We start from the raw sequence: 24,073 nt of genomic DNA on the forward strand, positions 1-24,073 counted from the left end.
ATGTCTATTCAGTGAGGAAACTCCTGTCAGTCAAGGAGAGGCTGTTGATCTTCTGTCAATGAGCAAATGCCAGGCTGATGCCGTCCATCGGTTTAATGATCATGCTGAGGGAATTTGCGCTAATGAGAATACACGGGATCCTCTGCCATGAATAAATAAGTCATGGAGACAACCGAACGCACCAGAAATAGATTTATCAAACTGGGATTAAGATTTACAGGAGCACAGTGTCCACCACTCTCTCCTGGGCTTCCTCAATACAATACGAGGGATCAGACGAGGGGAGGAGAACTAAATTAGGCCTGTATCGACTCTGATCGAATGTTTTTAGCGCAGGAGACGCTCAGAGATTTAGATCAATAACGTAAGTGATTAGTACTGTGATGGATGTATTAAGTCAAGCCAGTTGTTATTTGCATATTTAATTAATTCCATGGCGCTTTTCCTATGAGAAGCAGGACGAGAGGTTATCCTATCTGCCAAAGATCCAGTTTGCTCTTTTATGGGATTAGTTTCATCTCATACCTGCATCGAAAATGACTCAATTAAAGAAGCACTTAAAAGTGGCTTCCTCCCTGTGAATGATATTACTATCAGGTTTGATGGCCAGCAGCCCGGGAGCCTAATAGAGATGAGAACACTGGACATAATCCAGCACCTTGACCGCGCTGAGCAGAGACATGACGGTGGCTCCACACCAAAGGGAGAACGAAGACATTACAGCTACAGGCCACCGTGGACCCCGTCTGTGGACTACACTGCAGTCAGGCCTACGCTGTGCCCGTTCTCATATTACTCTGGTCTAGTGGAGCAGAAAGGTGACTGAGAGCGTTGCACCGTCAGGTTACGGCCGAGCGGGAGAGAGGGAGCGAAGCCCGGGCGTGCAGGGATCTGTGCAAATTCAGTGACTGCGGTGTGATCTTACAAGCGTTCCTGACGCCTCCAGCAGTTTGAGGACAAAGTACGGGACAAGATGTTGGTAGATTTAAGCAGAGATAAAGAGAGAGAACTGCACCGACAATAAGGCAAAGCCAAAAGAAAGTATGGGCGTAGTGAATAATGTATGGCGTTCTCAGAAACAGCACTTTCATTTGCCATTTGCTCTGGGCAAAATTATAGTCACCACAGAGAAAATGTTAAGAGGCCAGGTCTGCTGCAGTTTGGTCTAATATATGTTGTCTGTGTAAGTATTAGCCTAAGCACTTTACACTGCGCACGCTGGGTGGAGAGGGTGAACACATCTACATGCTGGGGCACTGAAAGCTCTGTCACCGGAACCACCATTTGCATATCCTAAGATTTCCTCTCTTGTGCATCCGTTCTGACAGGCGACCCGTTCGCTGTGACCCAATCAAGCTGAATTTGCATGAGGGAAAACAGTGGCCTCCACATCCCCTCGAGGCTGAAGATGCCTCGGAATCGGTCGTAAGTGTTCTATAAAGTTACAGTTTGAACACGATGCACAAGTGGAAGCGAACGTGACCTGCGTTCAGTGTACAGACATGTACATTTAAAGGAAGCCAATGGGAAGGTCACAAGCCTGAAGTAGTAATAAACACAACCCAGGATTTTCAGCATCCTCACACTGATCCGCATCACTCATCCCACCCTGTGTATTTTCCTGCATTTCACATTCCTAAGCCTTTTATTTTGAAGGAACGACTGTCTCAGGAGCCAGCCGTGATGCAATGTGATACGACCCTTCAGCTCCGCCACACCCTGTTCTTGTTTTACCTTGTCTTTATACTGTGATGCCCTCCAGATAGAATGACCCAGTCTCACACACATGCACACAGTGTTCACCACCATAAAACCAGACCAACAGCACAGAACCGCTGTTTCCAGGACTCTGTGAAGCAGCTGATTAATCACAGTGCAACCTTAAACCCACTGATAAATGCAAGTGACGTATTATTAAAAAGGGGGACAACAATGATCCACTGCACAGGAAAATAAATGCGAATGGATAAAATCTTGCATCACAGTTTATTAGTAAAGTGTAGAGAAGCGAGAATTTTCTATTTTAGAAACATATTTTTCCATCACTAGCTACACAAAACGCTCGTGGCCGAGTTTCTAATTTAGACTGCCATTAGACTGCACTCAGATTCTGCTCTCTGCAGGTGGTACTGAATGGAAATAGACACATATAAAACTAATGTGGGTAAATGAACGTCCAGCGTGGGATGCAGGTCTGTGATATCTGCCCTGGGCTCACCTCATTATCCGTCTTAAGCTCGTGTGAAGAATCACTTTGCATTCATGGCCGAGTGGAGGCATCAAAGGCTCCGGCACCGCGAGGAGAGATACCAGGCCAGATGAGGGAGGATGGAGCTGACGCTTTCATTTTGGAAGGAAGTCAATCTCCACCTCTTTAGCTCCCTGAAGAAATATGCCTTCTGTGCATTACATAGTAAGATATAACTGAGTGTGCTTCATTTCCAAGTGCTGCAAGGTTGAGTTCAATGTTTCTGCTCTCCCGAAAATCCTGATAGATTCAGTTCTCAATAATTCAGCTATCGGTCTGAGCGCCGAGTGCAGATAGTGTCTCAGCCTGTCAAACCCGAGCCCCCTGAAACCGCGCGTCTACATTATGAATATCTTTCAGCTACGATCTGTGTTATTGGGGCTGCGCCCGACAGGAAAATCTGAGACATCGGAATTGGATCAATTTACTTAAAAGATGCAGAAGGAGCAATAATATGTACAAGGCAAGGACAAATGCACAACAGCCTGATTTGTCCCTATAAAGTTGCAGCCTCCCCAACTTCATCCTGAAACCTGCCTACAAACCTGCCACGCCGACAGAAACATCAACTGAAATCACAGTCACACAGTCGGGGATGAAACAACAGCCTGAAACACCGTACTTGTTCCTCCTGCCTGCCTTCATAAAACCACATCTTCAGATCCTACACATAGTCAATACAGATACCCCACAGCAGCCGGACAGATTTGATCCATCACACTGTGATCGCGTATCACAGACAGAGGTCTGACAGCATGAATGACGAGGGGCTGGTGGAGAATCGCTGATGGTGGACATCGCTCACAGAGACACGCGGACGCGACCCGCTGCTACTCACTGGCTTGCATGAGCTGCCCCTGGCGTCCGAACACCTGGGAGAAGGTGGCGTGGCTGCAGGTGAGGGTGTTCTCCATGGTCGTCAACCTGGCAAACACCGAGGAGAAACAGAGGACGGGGGATGAGGGAAGGTCGGGAGAAACGCGGGGGAGAGAAAGTGTCAAAGGGAGGGAGTGGAGGAGAAACGCCTGCCTTCAGGTGCAGAAGCTGTGATCTCCGGCAGCGACTGCTCTGCTCTGGACCCGTCCTGCTGTTGCTGCCGCTGCCGCTGCTGCTGAGGAGGAGCAAGAAAAAAAAAAAACAGCCCCACACGGCTCAACAATGTGAGCAGAACTGCCAGATAATGGGAGGGGGATGTAGGAGTGCGTGCGCGCGGGAAAGTTCTCTGAACGCGTGCCTGCGAGAGCGTTCCGGCGTGCGTGCGCGCGAGGGGAGAGTCACAACAGGACGCGGAGGCGGGCGGCGGGTCGCTCCCGGGCTGCGTTTGGACCGGCGGACTGCCCCCTGCGGCTCCAGACGGGCAAAGACGACGGTGGTGGGGGGGGCCCCCTCATTCCGTCCAACTCTGGCAGCGTCCGTCCTCTGGGCACGAGTCGGGACCGTGTTCTGATTCGTGTGAGTGTGCCCCCCTCTTTCTCCCCCCCCCCTCCCTCCGCGTCCCTCCTCCCTCCTCCACAGCCCTCGTTTGCTCTGCCTCAGCAGTAACATCTCTCTCTCTCCCTCTCATGCGCTCCTGTTCTCCCTCACATCTCGTACGCTCGCCGCCCCACCCCATGCAAATCCCCCCGATCCATCTTAAAGCTCGGGCCGCTGCCGAGAAACAGATTCTAGCAAACTCGAGCTCTTCATCCTCCCCCTGTGCTGAGAGAAAGAAAAAAAGGGGGGGGGGGGTGCATGGGAAAGTGGAGGGCTGTATAAAAAGTGAAAAAGTAGGGCTGCTACAGCTGCTGGTTTCCAGAGGCACCATCTTGAAAAGGAATTGTAGAAAACTGCTGAGTATAAAATAAAAATGTGCTCCCACTCAACTGAATATCACTCACTGACTTGGTGCAGACGAACTCTAGCAACAACAAGCGTCATGAGATCAAATTAGTACGTTATGAGCTTTTAAAACACTAATCTCAGTTATTCTGCAGCTGTTGGCATGGCGACCCCCGCTGACATGGCGCATCATCACGCTCAGGCCACGTCTGCCAGCTGTAAAATGGCATTTAGCAGCGCATTTCCTCAAGAACAGCCTTCACCAGGAAGCCCATTGTCGTCGCGCCATCTCTCACGCCTCAGGTCTGCAGCGCACGGGGGATCTGCCCGCGTCCTCGCGTCACGTCCTCCTGTTTTGAAAGGAAACGCCAGCAGCCTCCGCGGCCTCAGCGGGAGGAAGGCTCGTCCGATGGGCTGACCTCAGCAGGTGGCTCTGCAGGAGAAAAGACAATAGGAAGACGTGGAAAAACAAAGCGTCACAGCAAATAACTCGCAACGACGCAGGAGCCTCAGACTCGGGAGCTGCACGCGTTCTAATAAAGCTGAGCAAAATGCTAAGGTCAAAGCAAACCGTGGCATTTCACCAGCAATACGAAGACTCAACACTTCACTTTCAAGTCTGAGCAAATAATGCCCAGCAGAATAAATGTCCTCATCAGCTTTAATGCCATTCTCTTTGAACACACAGTAGTGACACTGGGCCTTTTTTTTAGGATTCTGTATATTATAGCTCACGAGCGGCTGTCAGTCTCTCCCACCGTGTCTGCTGTCACTGGCGGCTATCGTCCTGAGGACAAATAACTGTACAGTATAATGTCAAAAAGCCAAACGGAGCCAGGAACGGAAAGAAAACAAAACCCTGATGAAATGAATCAAGGATTAAATGGTTATATACTCATATTTACCTGGACTTCCTATGTAAGTTTTACCAGTGCAACACCAGCAGTATCAGCCACGTGGTGGAAGGTCTCTGGACCTAGTGGGGCAAACTGCAAACTGGCCCGTGCTCCTGGACGTCCTAAATCTGTCTCTCTGGGTTGCTCTGCGCTGTTGTTTATTTTGTCGATTGAGGCGCAGAGCCGCTGCATGGGATTGCATTTCCATGAACAGTGCTGAAGCACCGTCCACTGCAATCACGAGAGAGTGCAGTGATATTTCACCCTGACAGCATGAGTATGGTGGTGTGCCTCACACACACACACACACACACACACACACACACACACACACACACACACACACACACACACACACACACACACACACACACACACACACACACACACACACACACACACACACACACACACACACACACACACACACACACACACACACACACACACACACACACACAGCTGAAGGTCTATAAACTACATCGTGCCATAAACTATTCCTTATATGACACTGGGGCAAATAAACACATCCCCACCCTATTGAATAAAGGAAATTCAACACAGAAATCACATTCAATTCATAACTTTATCTGTCAACATGATAACGCTATGTGTTATTTATGAGTCCAGTCTACCAGACACCGGAAGCGGAGGTTTGTCCGTCCGAGGAGTGATGAATGGAGCTCTGGCGCAGGAGAGGAGACCTTGAAGGGTGTTCATGGCACCACATGCACTGTTAATGAGATACGTAAGTAAAGCTTAATAAAGTCACTTTTCCATTGATGTTCTGGCTTATTGTGCAAAAACAGTTGTTTTACTAACCTTAATATTTATGGTTTATTTTTAATGTGGTGGACTGGTTAAATATTTCCCCATTCAGACACCATCTATAAATTCTACTAAAAAACACCCTCAAAGGAAAGTTTGTTCACTGCTGCTCAGAGTGGTTGAGAACTGCATACTTAATAATTTAGACATTTGCTCTTAATATTTCTTGAAATTTTTTCCAGTTGTCTAAACCATAACACTGTATCAAATAATATTTTAATAATTAAAAATATATTGTATGCTTTCCTAATTTCTTTGTATTTTTGCTAAATTAATAGGAATAATTAACAACTTTTGCAGCCTTCAGCCTGCTGGTATATTAATGGCCTTATGTCTAATGACATAAAACCCAGTTGATACGATCAAAAACAGCCCCTCCATCTTGCAGCTACACCTGAACTACTCAACATGTCCACATTGAATAAAATAAAATGGCTCTACAAAGCTGAGGTAATTTGCCTGACAAGTGCACTGCTCCCAAAATAGATACACAACTCACAGCAACTAGCAACCTCACGATGACCACATTCGCCTGCTGGCAGCGGCTTTACCTGCGGATTAAAGACAGACGGAATGTAAAATGTAAGTACAGCCCTCAATTAAAATACAAGCAAAAGTCATTTTATACTATGGCAGGGCCCCAGCACTTTAAGTAGAGAAGGAAATTAGCATATGTAATCTGTATTCTTTATTACAGCTGCCACGGTGGGGAGATCTATTATGCTGAAATTTCAAAGAAAGAGAACAAAGTCAGACCTTGTTAAGTTAAGGTGATCATTAAGTTAATACGGACATGCACACACTGAAGGAAATCATAAACTAGAAACTAGTGGAACTCTAATGGGTGCATTAGAATGCCGATCAGTGTCAGAGCTCATTGTCACCTATTACTCGGTACCATTCTCTTCAATCTACAATGATTGTGGATAATTGCAAACCCTGATAGCAAAAACAATTAAACCTCTACACAATTTGAAAACCTTTTTTTATTATTTCAATTACAGCAATGTTTTTCTTGAGGTCATTCACGATTTTGTCTTTGTTCACCCTTAAATACATAATCTTGATGCTGAAAGGCATAACATGAAAATTTCTTGAGGAAATATAAATTAGCTTCAAATCATAATCTTCAATGTTCTTTCCCACAGCGCGCCACAAGCATTTAAGCACTGCCTGTGTGTGTGTGTGTTATCCCACTAAGGATATAATCTAGAGTAGAACAAAGGGGCGATGGCTGGATATGCTACAAACTACAAGTAATTGTTTCATCGGTTGGGACTTAACATTCTCATCATGTACAGTCTTAACATCTCAATAAAACAAAAATGACTTTATCCTCAGAAGAAGCATCGTTCACTGTTGGCATGGGAGCTATAAGAAAATCTACACATGAAGCAACTTTGACATCCAACGACCGAGGATAAAAGCCGTGTCGCATTCAACCCTTCTAGTACTTGAGTCACGCATTTTGGCACATTAAAGCTGGTTCATGTGTCATTTTCATGTGTCGAACTGCTCAATGGAGACAAACCAATTTTAAGATTTGTGGAAAATATTTAAAGTGCTGAAAGAACACTGAGCTGTATGAGTGGCATTAAAAAAAATTCTGTTCAGGACGCACATCATGTTAGGTAGAATACAACGGTCTCCATCATTTTTACACGTGGAATAACCTGCTAACGTCAGATAAACAAAAGAGAACATAAAAACATGAGACATACTTGAGATTTAGACCAAAGGAATAGGTGTCAGGCTGCACATCCAACCATAACCATTCACATACTTCCCACGCACGCATGTACAGTGTTCCTGAGGACCAACTGTTGCAGTCAACAAACTGCCATTTTCATTTACGTTCCCCCTAAACAAAAAAAAGCCATTAAAGATATATCCTACAATATAACGACTACAGAAATCAAACATACATACTTTGCAAATGATGTATAAACTTATGTACGTGTCCATTAAGAGCAAAATGGAAATTGGCTTCATCTAGTTTACACACTATTCAGCACATGCATTAAGAGACTGGAAACAGCCAAAAATCTAAACAACCAAATGGGGAAAATATGTAACAAAAAAATAAACCAGTTTCCCTAACTAATGCATGATTGCCTTTTGCAATATACGACTTTTCCCAATTAACGGAGCCCTAATGTTACTGTTTTGGGTCAAGTAATGACACATATTGTATATATTAACTCAATGTCATCTAGAGTTGCTTTTACAGTGTTCTTTCTTTTTTGCAAGGCTGGTTAAAATCGAGGCTCAGTACAGTTTGTAATAAATGGAAGATAAAGAGAGTTCCCTCCTTAGATCCAGCAAAGGCATTTAAGATACGTGGACTTCTCTTAGTTTGAGTGAACAAGTCCACCACAAGTCAGTGCCTTGAAAAGTCCAGAGCAACTGAGGCATGAGTGTCACAATCCCAGGAGGAGCGTTTTCACAAGGCTCACTTCATCAGCACCTCCTATAACAAAGGACAACCATGATTAGCAGTAAAGTGATCAGTCAATACTCAGAGAAGACACCTGAAAACAAACAAGTTTCTCACCTGAGTCTCTTTGGGCTCTTGAAGTGGTGCTTCCTCAGCTTTAACCTCAGCTGCAGGAGCTGGGTTGGACATTTGTAAGCTCCTGGTGACTGGACCTCCTACTCTCTTCCTTGTTCTTAGGGAGAACCGCTCCTTCAGCTGCTCCGCTACTGGTGGCTTGGCCTCTGATAATCTCTTAGGTGCTACTTCCTTTCCCATTCGCTGCATTCTCATGGTAGGACGCTGCTGTGCAGGGTCACTGGGAGTGTCTGGCGCTGGCGGGGTGAGAGGTAGTGACTGAACCTGGCCCTTCTTGGACCTTTTGTTCGCAGAACCTGGGGCGGGGAACGAGGCAGGCCTCTTTAAATGGCCCAAAGCGCCAGCAGTTTTTACTTTGCCTACCTGGGAAGGCTCAGGGTCTGCTGCTGAACCGGAGCTACGAGCTCTGGTCTTTCCGAGGCGTTTAGATGTGGACTCCGGCTGCTGTATCTCACTGTCTGAAACTTTCTTCCTAAGGTTCATGTTTTTATCAGCCACAGGCACTACCTCTTTTTTAACCTCTGACAGACCTTTTCTGCCCTTCTTTACAACGGGCTTCATTGGACAGCTGACCAACATATGCTTACTTAGACTTGCAGGATATGTAAACTCCCGACTGCAGTGGGGGCAAATGTTAGAGGCCTGCTCTTGTTCAATTTTAACCTTCTTTGCAGTGGTGGCGGCTTTATTTCTCTGGGAAATTGCCTTCTGAACCAGCTGGTTCCTCTTCTTACTGAGGGCGCTCATTTTTGTCTTAGCTGTGTCTTGATTAAAATTAAGTCTCTTTGGCTGACCCATTCTCCGGAAAGCACTCTGGACAGCAGTGGCTGCTGTGGGTGACACGACTCCATTGGGGCTCTTCACTATTTGCTTGAGAGGGATGGGGTTCTTCTTGGGAGTGTAACGCTTCTTATCACTAGCATTGGCGCAGGCCAATATGTGCTTATGCAGTTCAGGCATGTTGTCAAAGCTGTTGCCACACTTGGTGCAGCGAATGGCAGTGCTGAACGTTTGTGGTATGTTGTGGGTGGTAAAGTTAGTAGCTGAAGCCACAGAGCCTGCATGAGAACGGCTGTGATAAGGAAAAGGCGGAGGTTTATAGCTGGGGTAGTGTTGATTAATGCCAAGGCGGACGTCTGGGCCTTTGGGCTTCCCTCCTTCTGAGGCCATGATCTTTATTGTAGTGTACAGCTCCTCATTGGGGTCCTCTTCCCCGTCTTCCGCCTGATTACCGTTAACATCAGCCTCTTCTTTTGCTAAATCAGGCTCAGTGTGTGGAGCCGGTTCATCAGTTGCCTCTGGTGCTGGTGTTGATGGGTTGCTCTCCTCTTTGGCTCTGGAGGGGTCAGTGTAGTTTTGTGGCCTGAGCTTGCCGCTCTCTACAGTGGTATGTGAACACGTCTCGCTCGGATGCAGGTCCTTTTGGTGCTGCTGAAGGTTGCAGAGAAAAGCAAACTCTTTGGAGCAAACGGAGCACACAAAGATCTTGCCCACCCCATGCAGTGATGTCCGGTGAGCCAAAAGCGCTGGAGCCTCGCTAAACAGCTGCACACAGAACTCGCACTTGAAGGGCCAGTCTGCAGCATGCTCTGCGATGTGCCCAGTGAGCTCTTTGATGGAGGGAAACGGCACCTCGCAGACATTGCACACAAACGTCTTGCAGTACGTCATGTCAAGCTCTTCTGCCTCAAAAGTTTTGCTAGATGGTTTATCAAGAGCACTGGGCTGAGGTGACGAGTCAACATCATCCTTAGAAGCATGATTGGTACATGCCAACTCATCCACACAGTTCGGAGGCTCTTCCTTTATCTTAACCTGAATCAGGGATTGTGGACTTGGGGATGTGGATGGATCATGTGGTAGAGGTGAAGACGCTGAGGAAGATGAGGTTTCTTGTTCAGATGGGGGATGAGCAAGGTCGGTTTTCATAGATTTCTCTGTTAAGGAGCCTGTGTCTTCATTCATTTTGCAGTTCAGCTTGTTGTTGCTGGTCACTGTCAGAGAAACATCTTCTACAGTGGGCGGATCTTCTGATGCGGTCCCAGGAGGGCTCTGCGGCGCTGAGCGATCAGTGGGCTCTTTTGCTGGAGTGCTCGGGGAGTCCAGTGGTTCAGACACACAATTCTCCATGTCATTTTTATTTTCTTCATTTAACAAAGTCTCCTCTGAGGCTGAGGGGGACTTGGAACTCGGGGACATTTTTGGCGAGAGAACGGGAAGCAGTCTCAGCGCAGCTGCATCTGAAGCCTGAGAGAGAGGTGAGCCGGGCATTGCTGATGGAGATGGCATGGTAGGTAACACAGGGGGAGGTGGGGTCGGAGATGTCACACTAGAGGTACCGGGGGAAGATGGGTTCATGGTGACAGGGGTCAAAGATGGAGGGGAGGGTTGCGCAGAGTCTGAGGCAATATTTGGAGAGCGAGAGTGGTAAGAACTTATGCTGGCTAAAGTCGTTGAGCCTTCCTCACCTACATACTCATTCATCAGCACCTTTTCAAGCATGCTGGTGTTAGGCTTTCTCTTCTTTATTGGTGGCTGTTGTGTTTGACCGCCCTTTAATTCAGGCTCAATGCTGCTCTTATGATGAAAGCTTAAATCCAGAGCCGAATCCCCAAGCACCTTGGGCAAGCTGTCACTTTTTCTAGCAACAGAGTTTGATAGATCTAATGGCTGTTGATTACATGAGTTTCCCCCGCTACTAGAAGTCTGACCTTGTGTATTAGTTCCGGAAGGGCTCAGGGTGTCTCCATCATCTTTGTCCGGCGTGTTCCCAGGAGGTGACATCTTGTGGCTTTCCAACTTTAGTGCCTTCAGCGTGTACGAGTTTGATGCCTCGGTTTTACAGCTTTCTGTTTTACCTGAAGGGCTGAGCTGGGGAGAGGATGGGGGAGAAGCTGTTCTTCTTTTAAATCTGCCCGAAGCCCCTGGTAGCGATGTGACTGACAGTGGGGAACCCAGTCTATGGCTTTCTGTAATCAGGGAGATAGTTGATTTTTGCATGTCTTGTGTCTGAAGTAGTTGTTTGAGCTTAGGCGAAAGATAAACGGTTTTCTCTCGTTGAAATGCTGATGAGTCTGTGGCTTGTTGGAACAGTCCTCCTACTAGCAGGTTAGAGGAGGACGATGTAGAGGATGATGATGAGGTGGCTGTCAAAGATGCTGTTTCTGTCTCCACTTTAAGGTTGGGAACAAGTGGGGGTGTAGATGTTCTCCTTTTTGCCACTGGTTGGCCAATATTGGACACTTGCTTTGCAGCACTTGTTCTTCCCTCCACCTTTAGCGCCTGACTGATCTGATTTGGGCTAATTATAACTGTGTCCAGACCAAACAGAGACGAGTCGACCTCTATTACGTCACAGCTGCTCACTGCATTGGTAGACACAATCTTGCCGTCAATGTAATAGCTCAAGTTTTCAGAGATATTTTTGGATATGTCAACTGCATAATCATCCCCATCGGCTTCATCCTCTGTATCTGCACTGGGCACATAGACAGGTGGGGGGCTGGTGCCAGGGGACTCACCAGGCTGCTGCTGCAACATGCCTTTCCTTCGAACTCCCTTTGGTAACAAGTGTCGTTCATGTATCCTGCGCTGGTGGCGCCGCATGTTGGTGTGTGTGCCAAACGCCTTATTGCAGTATTTGCATGGATGAAGTTCTTTTGAACTCTCCCCATTTTCATCCAATTTAAAAGGCCGATCAGAATGAAGACCCAATTCCTTTCTCTGCATCTCAGAGTTGTGTAGTGGTCCCCCACCAAGTTGGGCTATATAGTGGGTTGTTGGACTACTGCAGTCAGGACTTGAACCATCTGTCTGTGACACAGCACTGAAAGGACTTCCAGTTCCAGCCAAAGAACCAGGCCTTTTCTTAGGCCCACTCTCATGCCGTCTCTCATGTCTTCTCCGTCCCACCTGTGAGCCGAAGGATTTACTGCAGTACCTACATTTAAACAGTTGTGATTGTTGGTTAGGGATGGCATGAATGTGTATGTGACGCTCCAGACCCTGTCTGCTAGAGAAGTGACGTTCACAGTGTTGGCAGGGATACGACTCTCCATGTGGATCGAATTCGGGGTCACCATCAAGATCAATTTCAAGATCAGGATCAGGATCAAGGTCGGGTTCTTGCCCTATAAGCGACTCCAACTTTATGTCTGAATCATTATGGCTTTCTTTAGCAACAATCAGAGAAGAGCCAGGGTGCCTGTTTTGGGTAGAATCTGTTTGCTGCTTTTCTTGAACTGGATCCACCAAATCATCAGCACCCTCTTCCTCATCCTCTTCACCTTCCTCTTCCTCCTCCCCACCCACTTCCATTGCGTCTGACATGTCCTGCATACTTCTGTGGTCAGAGGTTCCCTCTGAATAGGTTTCCAGGAGTTCTTGTGAGGAACCTATGGATGACTGCTTATCACCTTCCTCCTTCGGTCCTGGAAGTCAAACACATTAGCCACACGTTAAATATTAGCTTCTGTCATGCAATTATTTAAGAAGAACAAGTAAGAGGAGATTGAAAATATCTGAAATAACAAAACATGAAAAAAAAACATTAAATCAACTTACCTTTCTCTCCATCCCACATTTCCTTGACAGTAGGTTTGGTTTTGCTGGTTTTCTTGAATCCACCCAAACCAGCCTGTCTGGCTCTCTCCAGCAGCTTTCCTCTGGCTAGAGGTGCAATGGAATGTATGACATTTTATCAGAATTGAGCATTGACAAACCCATCTTCAAATTGAAAGTGGATTAAAGTGTTTTCAGTATTTTTTCTACAAAGGTTTATTTGGCAGAAACTTCAACATCAGACTTCAAAACGAATAGGATTTTAAACATTGACTTTACGATGGTTATAGAATTACAAAGGTTAATCTACCAACGTGTTGAGCTACATCACTAAAATTCTTTCGAATGTTATGAAATGTGATTAATTGCAATAAGACTTACACTGACATGTAGGCACTAACATATATATTCATGTAAATAAATAACGTGTAAATATTCATAAATTTAAAAAAAGCTACATGAAAAAGCCATACATAGACCTGAATTAATCAGTAATAAAACCATTTATTACAATAATGGATAATCTATAAAAAAGGTCCTTGACAAAAACTCAGATGACACCATTAATAAAATTCTAAGCCTGGTCCAACCTCCCATCATATGAGTGTGTCAACAAGGTCATCTGACCTGTTCTACAAAGCCTAATTCATAGCAGAGAACACATGCTGCAGGTCAGTCACCAGACATACATGGTCCAAGGCACTCTGCTGAATATACAGCAACACCACCGCGATCCAATTTAGAATTATACTGCAGTATTTAATAATCCTTCTTAATCTGGCACCTACTGTAGCGTGCACTGGTTAAGTAACAAAGACTACTGAATATTTCAATCAGCCCGACAGGACAGGTAATCTAGTAGTACAGTAGTACGTCCTCTGCGCTGGGTGACATGGGCTACATATAATACTAGAACTGCTCAGGTCTCTAAAAGACATTTGCGAACATCTAAATGCTGCATCAGACACACTGCTGCCATTTTCTTGCAGCAGTGCTGTGCCCTTCATTACCACACAGTGCATTGGATCCTATTTTACTATATAGTCAACTGATGAAAACATTAAACCAGAACTGGTAAAAAGTTTATTTCACCCTTTTTAGGTCCTTAACTGAATTAATCACAGGACCCAACAGATTTTATCTAAAAGCATTATGTCCAAAGTCCATACTAACAAATGAGTAGATCATTTCTTACAAGATGAGGAGCTGAGTTGATGCTACATCTCTCACTTAACTATGATGTGTTGCACTTTTCAGCTATTACTAAGTTAATGGGAATGCACCGAGGAGAGTTAAGCAACTTACGTTTGTGTGGCTTTAATTAAAGCTTTTGTTTTGATGTGTCAAAGTTAGAGTTGGGGCGTTAATATCAGGTAATAACACAAGTCCGGCCCCACTTATAGCGCCACAGTGCTTTGCGTATTTACAACACAGTTATAATATTATAACTTTAATAATAATTTACCCCACAGGGTTTGCCATCTGTTCGTGTACACAGATTTCCGTGTGTTCAGACCCAGGTTAGCCCTTTAGCTTGAAGCTAGCATGCAAAACCAACTCTGACAAGTCGCACAACTGGTTATACTGGGCCCGAATAGACCTGATGGGTCATTTTAAACAGTACCCCATAGATTCCACGGCGGCATTTGAGGGTCCTATCCCGCACACGGCTCGTCAACAGCCCGCAGACCGACCAGGCGAACAGCTCGCATGCTAACCTGCTAGGCCATCATCAACTAGGGAGGCTCGCCGATGGATGGCTTTAGGAACTCAAGGAAGGTCACATCCTCGACAACGCCAGGACCCACGGGAGGAAAAGCGGATAAAAAGTTGCCCACTCACTCGCTCCACAGCTAAACTGGGTGATCTGGACGAAATACGTGGCTAGTTGTTCGTTATACGGAGCCAAATCCGCCCGTAGGGGCGATTTTTAGGTCGAGCGTGGAAGTAAAGAGAAACCCCACACGCATCGCAGCCGTTAACGTTAGCTTCCACTAGCTTCCCCGCGCTAGCTAACGCGGCTAGCGCCTGTTCACCAAGTTCGCCGGAGCTGCGAGGCAGCCGAGCCGCGCCGAGGCGCGGCGCACGCGCCGGATCCCGGCCAGAAACGCTCGCAGGGACGCGGAGAGGCCTCACCTCGCTTGGCCCTGGGGGAGCTCGTCCTGCTCAGGCTGCTGGCTCTTTCTTCCTCCAGTGCAGCTGTTATCTCGGGGTTGTCTTCCACCGTGTACCACACCAGCAGCTCCTCTCCCGGCCCGATAGGCTGCAACAGAGAGACGTGAGCCCGGCCGCCAATCACAGCCGCGCTTGCTGGGAGGCCGCCGGGAGGCTGCTGGGAAATGTGGGCCACCGTGCACCTAGTGTGTGTGTGAGCGCAGGAGGGACTGACAGCGTTTCCTGCCATCGTTACGCGATTACTATCACTTAATGCCTGCTGACATTTAGTACTTTGACACAAGTACATGCATGTCATGTAGTCGCACATGCAGCTCTGCAGCACATCCTCTGTCCAAGGAAGGTCCTGTGTCCGTTGTGTAGATAGTTTATGGCCGTTTTATTTGTATGCTGTTCTGTTGTTGAACTGTACAGACTCATAAATCATAGAAATGTATTCAGCTAATTGTTCTACTTGTGGCTGGTAAATACAATGTTTGCGTGTTAACCATGTTCTCCTAAGTGGCCAAACTCTGTGTTCATTATCACGTGTTCATGGGCAGACACCTAAATGTGTTTTGATGAAAAGTAAATCATGTAGTGGACCAATGTTTATGAAATTAGTTTGAGTTTATGTCTATTTTTCAGGGATGACTTTGTACAAACAAATACTGTTACTCTATGTGCTTGAATTCATCACAGTAAATTACACAATCATATTAATAACCAATAAGCAAAACAAAACATAACCCACTTATTTGCAATTAGCTACTTGACACACTAATAATTATACCTGTAAAATAAATGCAATGTACTAATATTGTTTTTCTTAAGCATGTGCTAGTTTGTCGGTCCACATATTTAAATCGACAGAAAGATGATAAATATCAGATAAATACACTCAGGTTTTAAGAATTCATGTATGTTTATATGAAACTGTGGAGGTTAATTCATTTACAGCACTAGAATCATACATAGGTTCATAAAAGCTGATTTTTACCTTTCAAATTCATTTATTGTTGTTATTTGCATTAAGGTTTCTAATTACTAAAAGATGTTACGTACCTAAATGCTGCATCCTCCCCAATGAATCAAATCCCACAAGGCCTCGCGTTCGCCCACCTGTTCTCACACAGTCATTCCTATTCCAGTCCTGTTAAATGCTTAGAATATGCATTTAACTTACCCTTAAAACTTTGTAATAAATGGCTCTGTTTATCTCCAGGGGGAAAAGATTTTGCTCTTCACTGGAGCGTGCCCAGTTCACATATCGCAGCCAGTTCCCCTTCATGGGGTCTGTGGCGTCCACGCACATCCAGCCCCGCGCTGGGAAGTAAACCTAGAGCACACAGACACAAATATGTTGTCAGGATCTCCCACTAAGAATATCATAATAATAAATAAAAAACAAAATATATAGAATGTTTCTCTTTGCCTCGCAACATCTTATTCCACTTGTCTTAGCAGCTGGCGCTTTGCCCCACAGAAGGTGAATGTGGTTGGGCTTTTTTCAGCTGCTGTGACTACTACACAGGTGGAGGTGAGTGTGTGTGAGAGGAAGGAGTAAACTAAACAGCCTGTAACGTACCTCCCACATGTAAACATTGCTGGCCACTTGGGACCTTTTTTTCTTCTCTCCGACAAACGGACCAAACCTCTTCCCTTTAGGAATGACCCGCGTGGCCCATAATCCTGCAAATTAAAATGAGGAAAGAGAGATTTAATTGTATTCATTCATTACTAAATAAACTCCTCGCAGTCCCTGTGCTATAATTTAAGTCTGGTGTGTAGTTATTCTACATTAGCCCTGTATTGTAGTAGGAATGCACAGTTTATAAGTTTTGATTCATGCTCACAGCACTACTGTAAAATGGGAGGACCATTGTTTCACGGGACTGTAGCCCAAATATGCAACATATTTCATGATTTGAAATCTGTACATTAACTTTAACTTAAAGGTAGAACCAGATTTGTACTTTAAATACATATATATATATTGTTTTTAGAGTCAAGTTTACAAACTTCTACCACATGAACCTGATGAAGGAAAATCTCTAGTGAACAGCATGGAGATTTCCAGGCAGGAATAATGTATTCTGCATTCATCCCAAAACCTCGCCACAAAAAACGACAAGTTTTAGATTCAAAACTCACATTTTCTCCTTTTCCTCAACAAAAAGGCAATTTCTGTTCTTGTTTACTCACCGATACGGTTTTGATTTACCGCAGAAGGTCCAAGGCTCAGGCAGTCGGGCAAACCCTTCCACACGTGAGCCGGAATTTCATCCAGAGTTTCCACCGTCCCTCCAGTAATAGCCATGACCTGTGGTACAAACATGAAAAATGACTTTCCTATCAAAAGGAAAAATACATTTCTGTTCTGAGGGAAACTTCACCTGCTCAGGTTTGTTTCCATAAAGCAGCAAACGTGATTGAACGCTGTCAGAGTGAAATCATGGTTCCGAAACGCTGGTTTTCAAGCTGGTGCAGACAAAAGGGGGAGAAAAGGTACGTTTACAGATTTACCTGAGTTATGTACACATCCTAAAGGTAAAATAACTCATAAGAATAATCCAGATGATGCCACCAAGAGACTTTGCAGCCAGAAGCAGACATGTTTTTTTTACAGATACAAGTACCGATATGAAGTATATGTTCTGCTCAAAGCAAAACCACAAGAAGTGAGTTGAAAAGGATGCACTCCCCTCTAATTTTGCATAAAGCTGAAATAAAAACAAATTAACGTGTCCTTATTTTCATAGTGGTTTGGGCCTGCTCACCTTCCGACAGACAGTGGATGTGCAGGAATACATGCAAATACTGCACATGCACAAGGTTTCCTCTGCCTAGAAACCGGCTTCAGCACCTTTTGTAAATGCTACTAACAGAAAATATTTGTGACTAAAGACAGAAGTGAAACAAGCTGTTGAGGCCAGTGTGACATCCTCACACCGCTTATTTATAAAACTCAGAGCCTTAGATCATATGAAAATTCGTAGAATTGTACATAAATAGCTGTTGCTGCATTTCATGGTGTTGTACGGAACCCACCCCAGTCTCGTACTGACTAGTAGTAATGTGCTTTAGTCCCAGGTGGCAGGAAAGCCATCTGCTAAGGAGACAATGAGCTGTTAAGCACAGCTGAAATCATTAACACATCTCACATGGCTCAATAGCAGATATTTTTACCTAAAAGGACTTTATGGTTAATATAATGATAAGGTCAGAAAAGGGAGATAACGAGTGGCTGAACAAACCTTATTGTGAAGGTTTGTGACCCTCCAGCTCAGCTTTTCACCACCTTCTGAAAACAAAGGGGACGGTGCACCGACTCTTCGTCGCATCGTTCGGGTTTATACTGGAGTTTATATAGTTTCATGTGATTTTCCTCCCAAACTCCGCCGACTTCAGAGCGGCGAGCGAACACGTTTAAATCCCCGCCGACCCAACTTAAAGCAGCAAGCAGGGCAGGGCGTAACGTGTGTGTGTGTGTGTGTGTGTGTGTGTGTGTGTGTGTGTGTGTGTGTGTGTGTGTGTGTGTCCGCAGCCTGGAAGCGTTTTCGCCTCGGTTCATATAATAAAAAGTTGCCAAGCGCCACTAAAACAGGCGCCGTGTCGAGATGCAGCTCATTGTTACCCTCGCTGGTGAGCGTCCTCCCACTCCTCCCGATGCTGCCCGCAGTAAGGTGCCTGGAGCTGCTCTGCCCCACCGCCGCCTGTCGTAGACTGCTTCGGGGGTTTAGGTTCACGTCTGACCTGCTCTATTTCACCGGGGGGGGGGACTTGTGATTTTTTTTGTGCTCTACCTGCGTTCAATCTGCCGAAAATGGCGGATGGAGCCTCGAGTCGGAGTCGAGAGCCTCTTCGGCAACTCGGATCGGTGCAGTTGGGAGAGGAGGTCTGAGGCTCGTGTGCGCGCGCGCGCACGCTCACTGTGACGGGGCACCGCGGCCGAAGGGCTCCCGGGTCCCCGCTCCTCCGCTGCGGGCTCAGTCCGCCGCCTAACACGGAACCTTTGGGCCCGCAATCTGCGGCCGACGGTGCGTCCGAACGAGCCGCATCAAACTCAATAAAAGCAACAAGGTCAAAAAAAGCCCCCTCCCATATTTATAATAATAAATATAATAATATATATTAATAATAATACATTTCTATAACACATGTAAGAAGTTAAACTATTATAAAATATTTGTGTGTGTTTTATTGTGGGAATACTTTTTCCTTTTAAATTAATCTAGCGCTTTTCTGACGCCACGTGTGCATTTGTTCCCTGCGGACCCAGCGTGTGACACCTGTGCCACCCAGCTCCTGCTGGTCAAGCCCGTCACCTCCCACGCGCCGCAGCCGCCTTGGTTCTCAGAGGGCAGCTCGTCTCACTCTTTATATAAATGTGTCTGCGGCCACTAGAGGGCGCTGTGCCACAGCAAACAAATTCACAGCGGCGAGCGGCGTCCGCACGAGTCGTGAGCCTGCAGATTAGTGAGCTGTGACTCAGCAGAGCTCAGGTGGATGAATTGAAAACATCACCATGTATTTGTTTAATGTTTTTATAATAAAGGAAGCCGAATGATGCCTATGTTAATCCTTCCGAACCTTTGATGGACCTTTACTTTTTCTTTGCTTTAAATTATGTGGATTTGTGTCATTGAAGCGTGGCCTAATGTTTTTTTCTGATACAGAGGAAACCCACTGTGCAGCATTCACCTCCTTGGAACCCGCAGCATCCCACAAACCAGATGTTCAGATTCACCACATCTGCTCTCGCCTTCTCGTGTCCATCACGCTGCTGTTTTATATCAGATCCCCATAAACATGAGAGAAATATTGTAAACAATGATAAGGACCACAAGCATGTACTGTACTTATCCTTCAGATACCTGTTGCAATCAGCAAACCTGTTGTTAATCTACTCGCAGCGTTCCGAACATTCATGCAGAACCGTGTCCTCTTTACCGTCCTAAAAATATTTACAGTGCAGAGCGATCCGTGCACGGACTGTAGCTGGAGCTGCAACACGTCAGCGTATGACATGACACCAGGAAAAATGAGAAGACCCGTTTGGGAGGTCTGAGCACGTGTCGGCCCGTGGGTCCAGTAGGAGGAGCGATTGTGCACGAGAGCGTTTTAGTGAGGAACGCGTGGACAGTATCAGACTGACGAGTTCTAATGATCATAAAAGGTTTTATGATCAAGGAATGGAAATGAATTTTAAATTGACATTTTGACAGTAGCATTTTAAAAATGCCAGCAAACGGCCCGGCTCGTCCCAGGATTTGGACGACTCCAGCTCAGGATGGAGTGATTTCCACAGGACGAAGGCACTGTATGCAGAGACATCCAGGAGACCGTGGAAGGAGGTCTCCCATCAGCTGCTGCACCTCCTCTGCTGAGTCTGTAACTCCCTCACCCCCCGAGGAAAAGGATACTGCCATCATCATCATCATCATCATCATCATCATCTGAGCATGTCTGCATGTCTTCAGGAGGGCGCGTGTCTTTGTTTTCCCCGGCAGCTGTACGTTTGATCTCCATGTATACGTTTGGAGAGCAGACATTGAGGCGTGAGTGGCTTTTGTGTTGTTGCATCATTCATGGAACCAACAAAGCTGCGGATGCACTCAACAGGTGCATCAAAGCCAAGTTTGCCTGGGAAACTCAAAGCTAAAAAGCCTGCATCAACACACATTCACTGTAATTGAACACATGATATTTTGTTTTGCAATTTCACACACTGGAGACGTTCGACTAACACAAATCATTGTCTGACATCTGATCACAGACTAGTGAGCTGTGACTTTGCAGCCCTGAATGGATTTATTAAGCTAAAAGTACACTTTAGATGATTCATAGTACATTTTGCGCAGGCTTCCTTAATAAACCATAAATTCAGTACTCCATAATAGAAAACCTCAACATGAATTGCTTTCTGTCACCAAACGTGGGAGAAAAATAAGACGCGTGAAAGGACCGGGTTTTAGTGAAGACCTGATGTGATGAATCGACCCCATCGCTGCACCTCTGCTGCTCCGAGCGTCACTCAAACAGCCACGTCACGCGTCACATGATCGTTACCTCCGGGTCCTAAAACAGAGGGCAGGAAATATTAGCTCACTAGCACGTTCAATGAAGACTAAGTGTGGATTAAGAACTGATAAACTGTGAGAATGCTGTTTTAAATAAGAATGATTGTAGTTCCGTTTTGTGTTAATGGTTTAATAAATGACACCTGAGGACATAGTTTCCTCATTTTCACTAGATGCTTCATATAAAATGCCAAATATTTAATTTAGAGGAATAAGCTGTTTGAATGTTTGAAGTCACATCTTTAAAAGCTAAAGGCAAAACCTCTTGTGCAAACTAATTAGATCTGACAGCACTGTTGTACTCACGTGTAATCGCCGCAGTTCCTCAGACGCCATCGCCCCAGCAACTCAAACAAGGATAAAACCGAGCAGCGTGAAGAATGCGGCCCCGAGCGCGGCCCCTCCGTTCGTCTGGGCTGAGAAAGCAGAGCCGTCGTTAGTGGAACCGACGCTCGCGGCCGCCACGGCCTCGCGCTCAGACGCGAACGTGCCGCGCCGTGAACGCTATGTGGTCCAGGAATGAGGTTTTCCCACCAGTAACGGCTGGGAATCCTGTGCTGGAATGTGTGAGGGCAGAGCGGGGGGTTCAAGCTCTTCAGCCTTACCTCCCGTTTCGTCTCCGGGCACGATTCCCGCGGCCTCAAACCCGGCGTCCGTGGCACTGACACCTGCCACAGACGCTGGGGCCCGTTCTGCGTCTGCATCCGTGGAAGCTGGCGCTGGAGCAGCGGTGGACTGAGCTGAAGGACCAGTTAAGACCTCTGCAGGAGCCAATGGGACGCTCTGGGCCGGACCCAGGACTGGTGCTGGAGATGCGGCCTCAGAGGCAGACACGCTGGGCCTGACTGGGTCCGCGGGTTCCTTATGTTCACCCAGGGCCGGTTCCGGTGGAAGGAGATCTGACGGGTCTGGATCTGCCAGGGGAACGATGAGGATCGGGTCTTCTGGAGTGGGTTCTTCCTCGTTTGTCTCGACGTCTGCGAGGACAAAAGGAGGACGAGCTTCTGGTTGTGTGTCTTCTTCGGGAGCTTCTGTTTCTTCCTGTGCTGGTGGGGAAGCTAAGACCTGGTCTCCCTCAGAGGAATCCACTGAGCCGGTGGCAGCTGGAAGTGCTGCCTTCTGCACGGCCGCCTCCTCTGCAGCAGCTTCAACTTGTTCTTCATGTTGTTCAGAGGAGACAACCCCAGAGTCGTCTGCAGTCTTGTCCTCCAGGACAGAGACAAACGCTTCTTCTTCATGTTGAAGACCTTCATTTGTGTTTGAAGAATCAATGTTTATAATTTCTTCTGGCTCCCGATCGGGAAGTTCCTCTGGTGCCGTATCCTCCATCTTAGATTGGTCCGGATCCACCTCCTCTCCCTGTGTTTCCACCGGGACAAGAACATCAGACTTCTCCTCTTCTGGTGTTTCAGGAGGAGGTTCATGGGGGACGTCAAGAACAATCACTGCTTCTGAATGTTCCACTACAGCTCCATGTTCTGAAGCCTCCACAGGAACGATAGGTGCTGTTTGTGCTGGTTCCTCCACATCTGCTTCCCCATCTTCTGGAGACACGTCGAAGCCACGGTCACCTGTTACATTTTTGTGTGGAGCGGAAACCAAAAACTCAGGAAGGAGCGATTCCCGAGACTCAGCGTCATCGGGACCAACGGACACCGGTTCTCCAGAGAAGTCTGGGACTTCATTTTCAGAAGCAGCTCCATTAGGAGATGCAGCCGCTCCCTCGGCGCTCCCCTCCTGGAGTGTTTCTGCCGGTTCAAAACCTTCCGGACCCGGTTCTTCAGCAGCTAAAGGAAACTGAGCAAAGTTGGCAGCTGCAGTAGAAACAAAAGACACGTAATAAATCATTATTTATTACATGTGATGAGCTTATTTATTAGCCCATTAAAGCTAAAGGGAGACATGATGTTTTCTACAAACCTTAAACCATAGTTTTAAAAGCGCTGAAGGCTGATTATGTAACACTCATGTGACTTGATAAGAGCACGGAGGGTGTTGGATGCGCAATAATTATGAAACTGCTCGCAGATAAGAGCAGTTGTTCATCACACGCAGTTCAGAACTTTTGCTCCTTATTCATGAGGGTGACTGTGGTTCCTTTAGTCAGTGCAGATTTCTGATTATTCCTAGCTACAAATTACCTGAAGCAGATTCTGTTGACTCACATTCAGCCTATTATGTAACACTGACCACAGATTCACCTCATTAAACAGAATATTTATACGGTGGTAAATCAGATTAAGCTGATTTATTCAGTGTACAGTTATATAAAACACTTACCTCCTATTAGATATCACTCACTCCTGTTATCTACGATTAATATCTGTCTCTAACCCCATCATATCAGCGTAGTTTAAAGAAAAAAAGCATTGCTTACGCAGTGAAGCTGGTGAACATAGTTGAACATTCACGACCAGGGTGAGCAGCAGCAGAGAGGAGGCTGTGGACATGTTGTCTGTCTTCAGTTACCTGCTGCTGGAGTCCAACGGCCTCCAGTGACTGCAGTCCTGCAGTTAGACCAGTGTCCCTGCTGGGATGAAGCACATGTGTAACGCGTCAGCACGGACACGAGCAGCGTAACACTATATGGGATACCGCCGTGGTATTTGGAGACCTGGGTGGGTCACAGAGAAACCTACTGTGGCATATGTTCATAAGCATTTCCTGCAAAAAAAATGCTCTTTAGAGTTGGAGAATTATGAAAGAGGTGTGTGAACCTACTGCAAACAGCTGCAAAAGGGTTGTTTTTATTTAAATATGACTGGAAACATCAGCCATCACACAAGCTTGGCCTTTGGTCATTTCTGTTTTAACGCATGCAGTTCATTAATAAATGGTTTAAATTCTTTAATCCTAATATGTGTTAATGTTTTAAGTCTAAAAGCCAAAATATAACTGCTTGTGGAAGATTATC

At 46.1% G+C, this 24,073-nt stretch overlaps 3 protein-coding genes across 7 annotated transcripts in view; all 3 read right to left on the reverse strand.

Annotated features, from left to right (window-relative positions):
- Positions 1–3,713, reverse strand: part of kaznb (kazrin, periplakin interacting protein b) — a 62,660-nt gene extending 58,947 nt beyond the window's left edge. The window contains exons 1-2 of one of the 3 annotated variants that reach the window (XR_003786016.3): positions 3,278–3,712; positions 3,087–3,172 (exon numbers count right to left, since the gene is read on the reverse strand). Coding sequence is in view for 2 of the 3 variants with exons in the window: in XM_029151763.3 (XP_029007596.1) it covers positions 3,087–3,162 (76 nt within the window). In the remaining variant the exon portion in view is untranslated. Of the gene's footprint in view, positions 1–3,086; positions 3,173–3,277 lie in introns of all 3 variants that reach the window. The other 2 variants (XM_029151763.3, XM_029151764.3) reach the window with 2 other exon arrangements.
- A 3,052-nt stretch (positions 3,714–6,765) lies between these two features.
- prdm2b (PR domain containing 2, with ZNF domain b) lies at positions 6,766–19,122 on the reverse strand. Of its 3 annotated transcripts, none has more exons than XM_029151758.3 (9): positions 18,714–19,122; positions 17,473–17,557; positions 17,282–17,399; positions 16,665–16,768; positions 16,263–16,415; positions 15,059–15,185; positions 12,926–13,030; positions 8,345–12,792; positions 6,766–8,260 (listed from the first exon to the last, which is right to left on the reverse strand). In XM_029151758.3, exons 3-9 carry the CDS (start codon positions 17,394–17,396, stop codon positions 8,243–8,245), a joined length of 5,070 nt encoding a protein of 1,689 aa, XP_029007591.1. In that variant the 5' UTR covers positions 17,397–17,399; positions 17,473–17,557; positions 18,714–19,122; the 3' UTR covers positions 6,766–8,242. The 3 variants fall into 3 exon arrangements, with proteins under 3 accessions (XP_029007591.1, XP_040926824.1, XP_029007592.1); XM_041070890.2 differs by lacking the exon at positions 18,714–19,122 and adding an exon at positions 18,334–18,385; XM_029151759.3 differs by lacking the exon at positions 17,473–17,557.
- Positions 19,123–20,738: 1,616 nt separating this feature from the next.
- LOC121202249 (proteoglycan 4-like) lies at positions 20,739–23,681 on the reverse strand. Its single transcript, XM_055509023.1, has 4 exons — positions 23,537–23,681; positions 21,765–22,973; positions 21,466–21,575; positions 20,739–21,157 (listed from the first exon to the last, which is right to left on the reverse strand). The coding sequence occupies exons 1-3, from the start codon at positions 23,607–23,609 to the stop codon at positions 21,508–21,510; spliced, it is 1,350 nt and encodes a 449-aa protein (XP_055364998.1). The 5' UTR covers positions 23,610–23,681; the 3' UTR covers positions 20,739–21,157; positions 21,466–21,507.
- Between the last annotated feature and the right edge of the window lie 392 nt (positions 23,682–24,073).

The sequence above is a fragment of the Betta splendens genome, chromosome 5, assembly GCF_900634795.4.
Source record: "Betta splendens chromosome 5, fBetSpl5.4, whole genome shotgun sequence".
Lineage (NCBI taxonomy): Eukaryota > Metazoa > Chordata > Actinopteri > Anabantiformes > Osphronemidae > Betta > Betta splendens.

Bases quoted from the DNA above. Each gene is read 5' to 3' on its own strand.
- prdm2b (XM_029151759.3), bottom strand. From the start codon at position 17,396: ATGGCTATTACTGGAGGGACGGTGGAAACTCTGGATGAAATTCCGGCT. The intron at 15,186-16,262 runs GTAAGTTAAATG...TCTCTGTTGCAG, and splicing joins TTTATTACAAAGTTTTAAGG to CCTATCGGGCCGGGAGAGGA. The intron at 13,031-15,058 runs GTGAGGCCTCTC...TTGCACCTCTAG, and splicing joins CTCCCCCAGGGCCAAGCGAG to CCAGAGGAAAGCTGCTGGAG.
- LOC121202249 (XM_055509023.1), bottom strand. From the start codon at position 23,609: ATGTCCACAGCCTCCTCTCTGCTGCTGCTCACCCTGGTCGTGAATGTT. The intron at 22,974-23,536 runs GTAAGCAATGCT...TTTCTACTGCAG, and splicing joins ATGTTCACCAGCTTCACTGC to CTGCCAACTTTGCTCAGTTT. The intron at 21,576-21,764 runs GTAAGGCTGAAG...CTGCTTTCTCAG, and splicing joins GCCCGGAGACGAAACGGGAG to CCCAGACGAACGGAGGGGCC.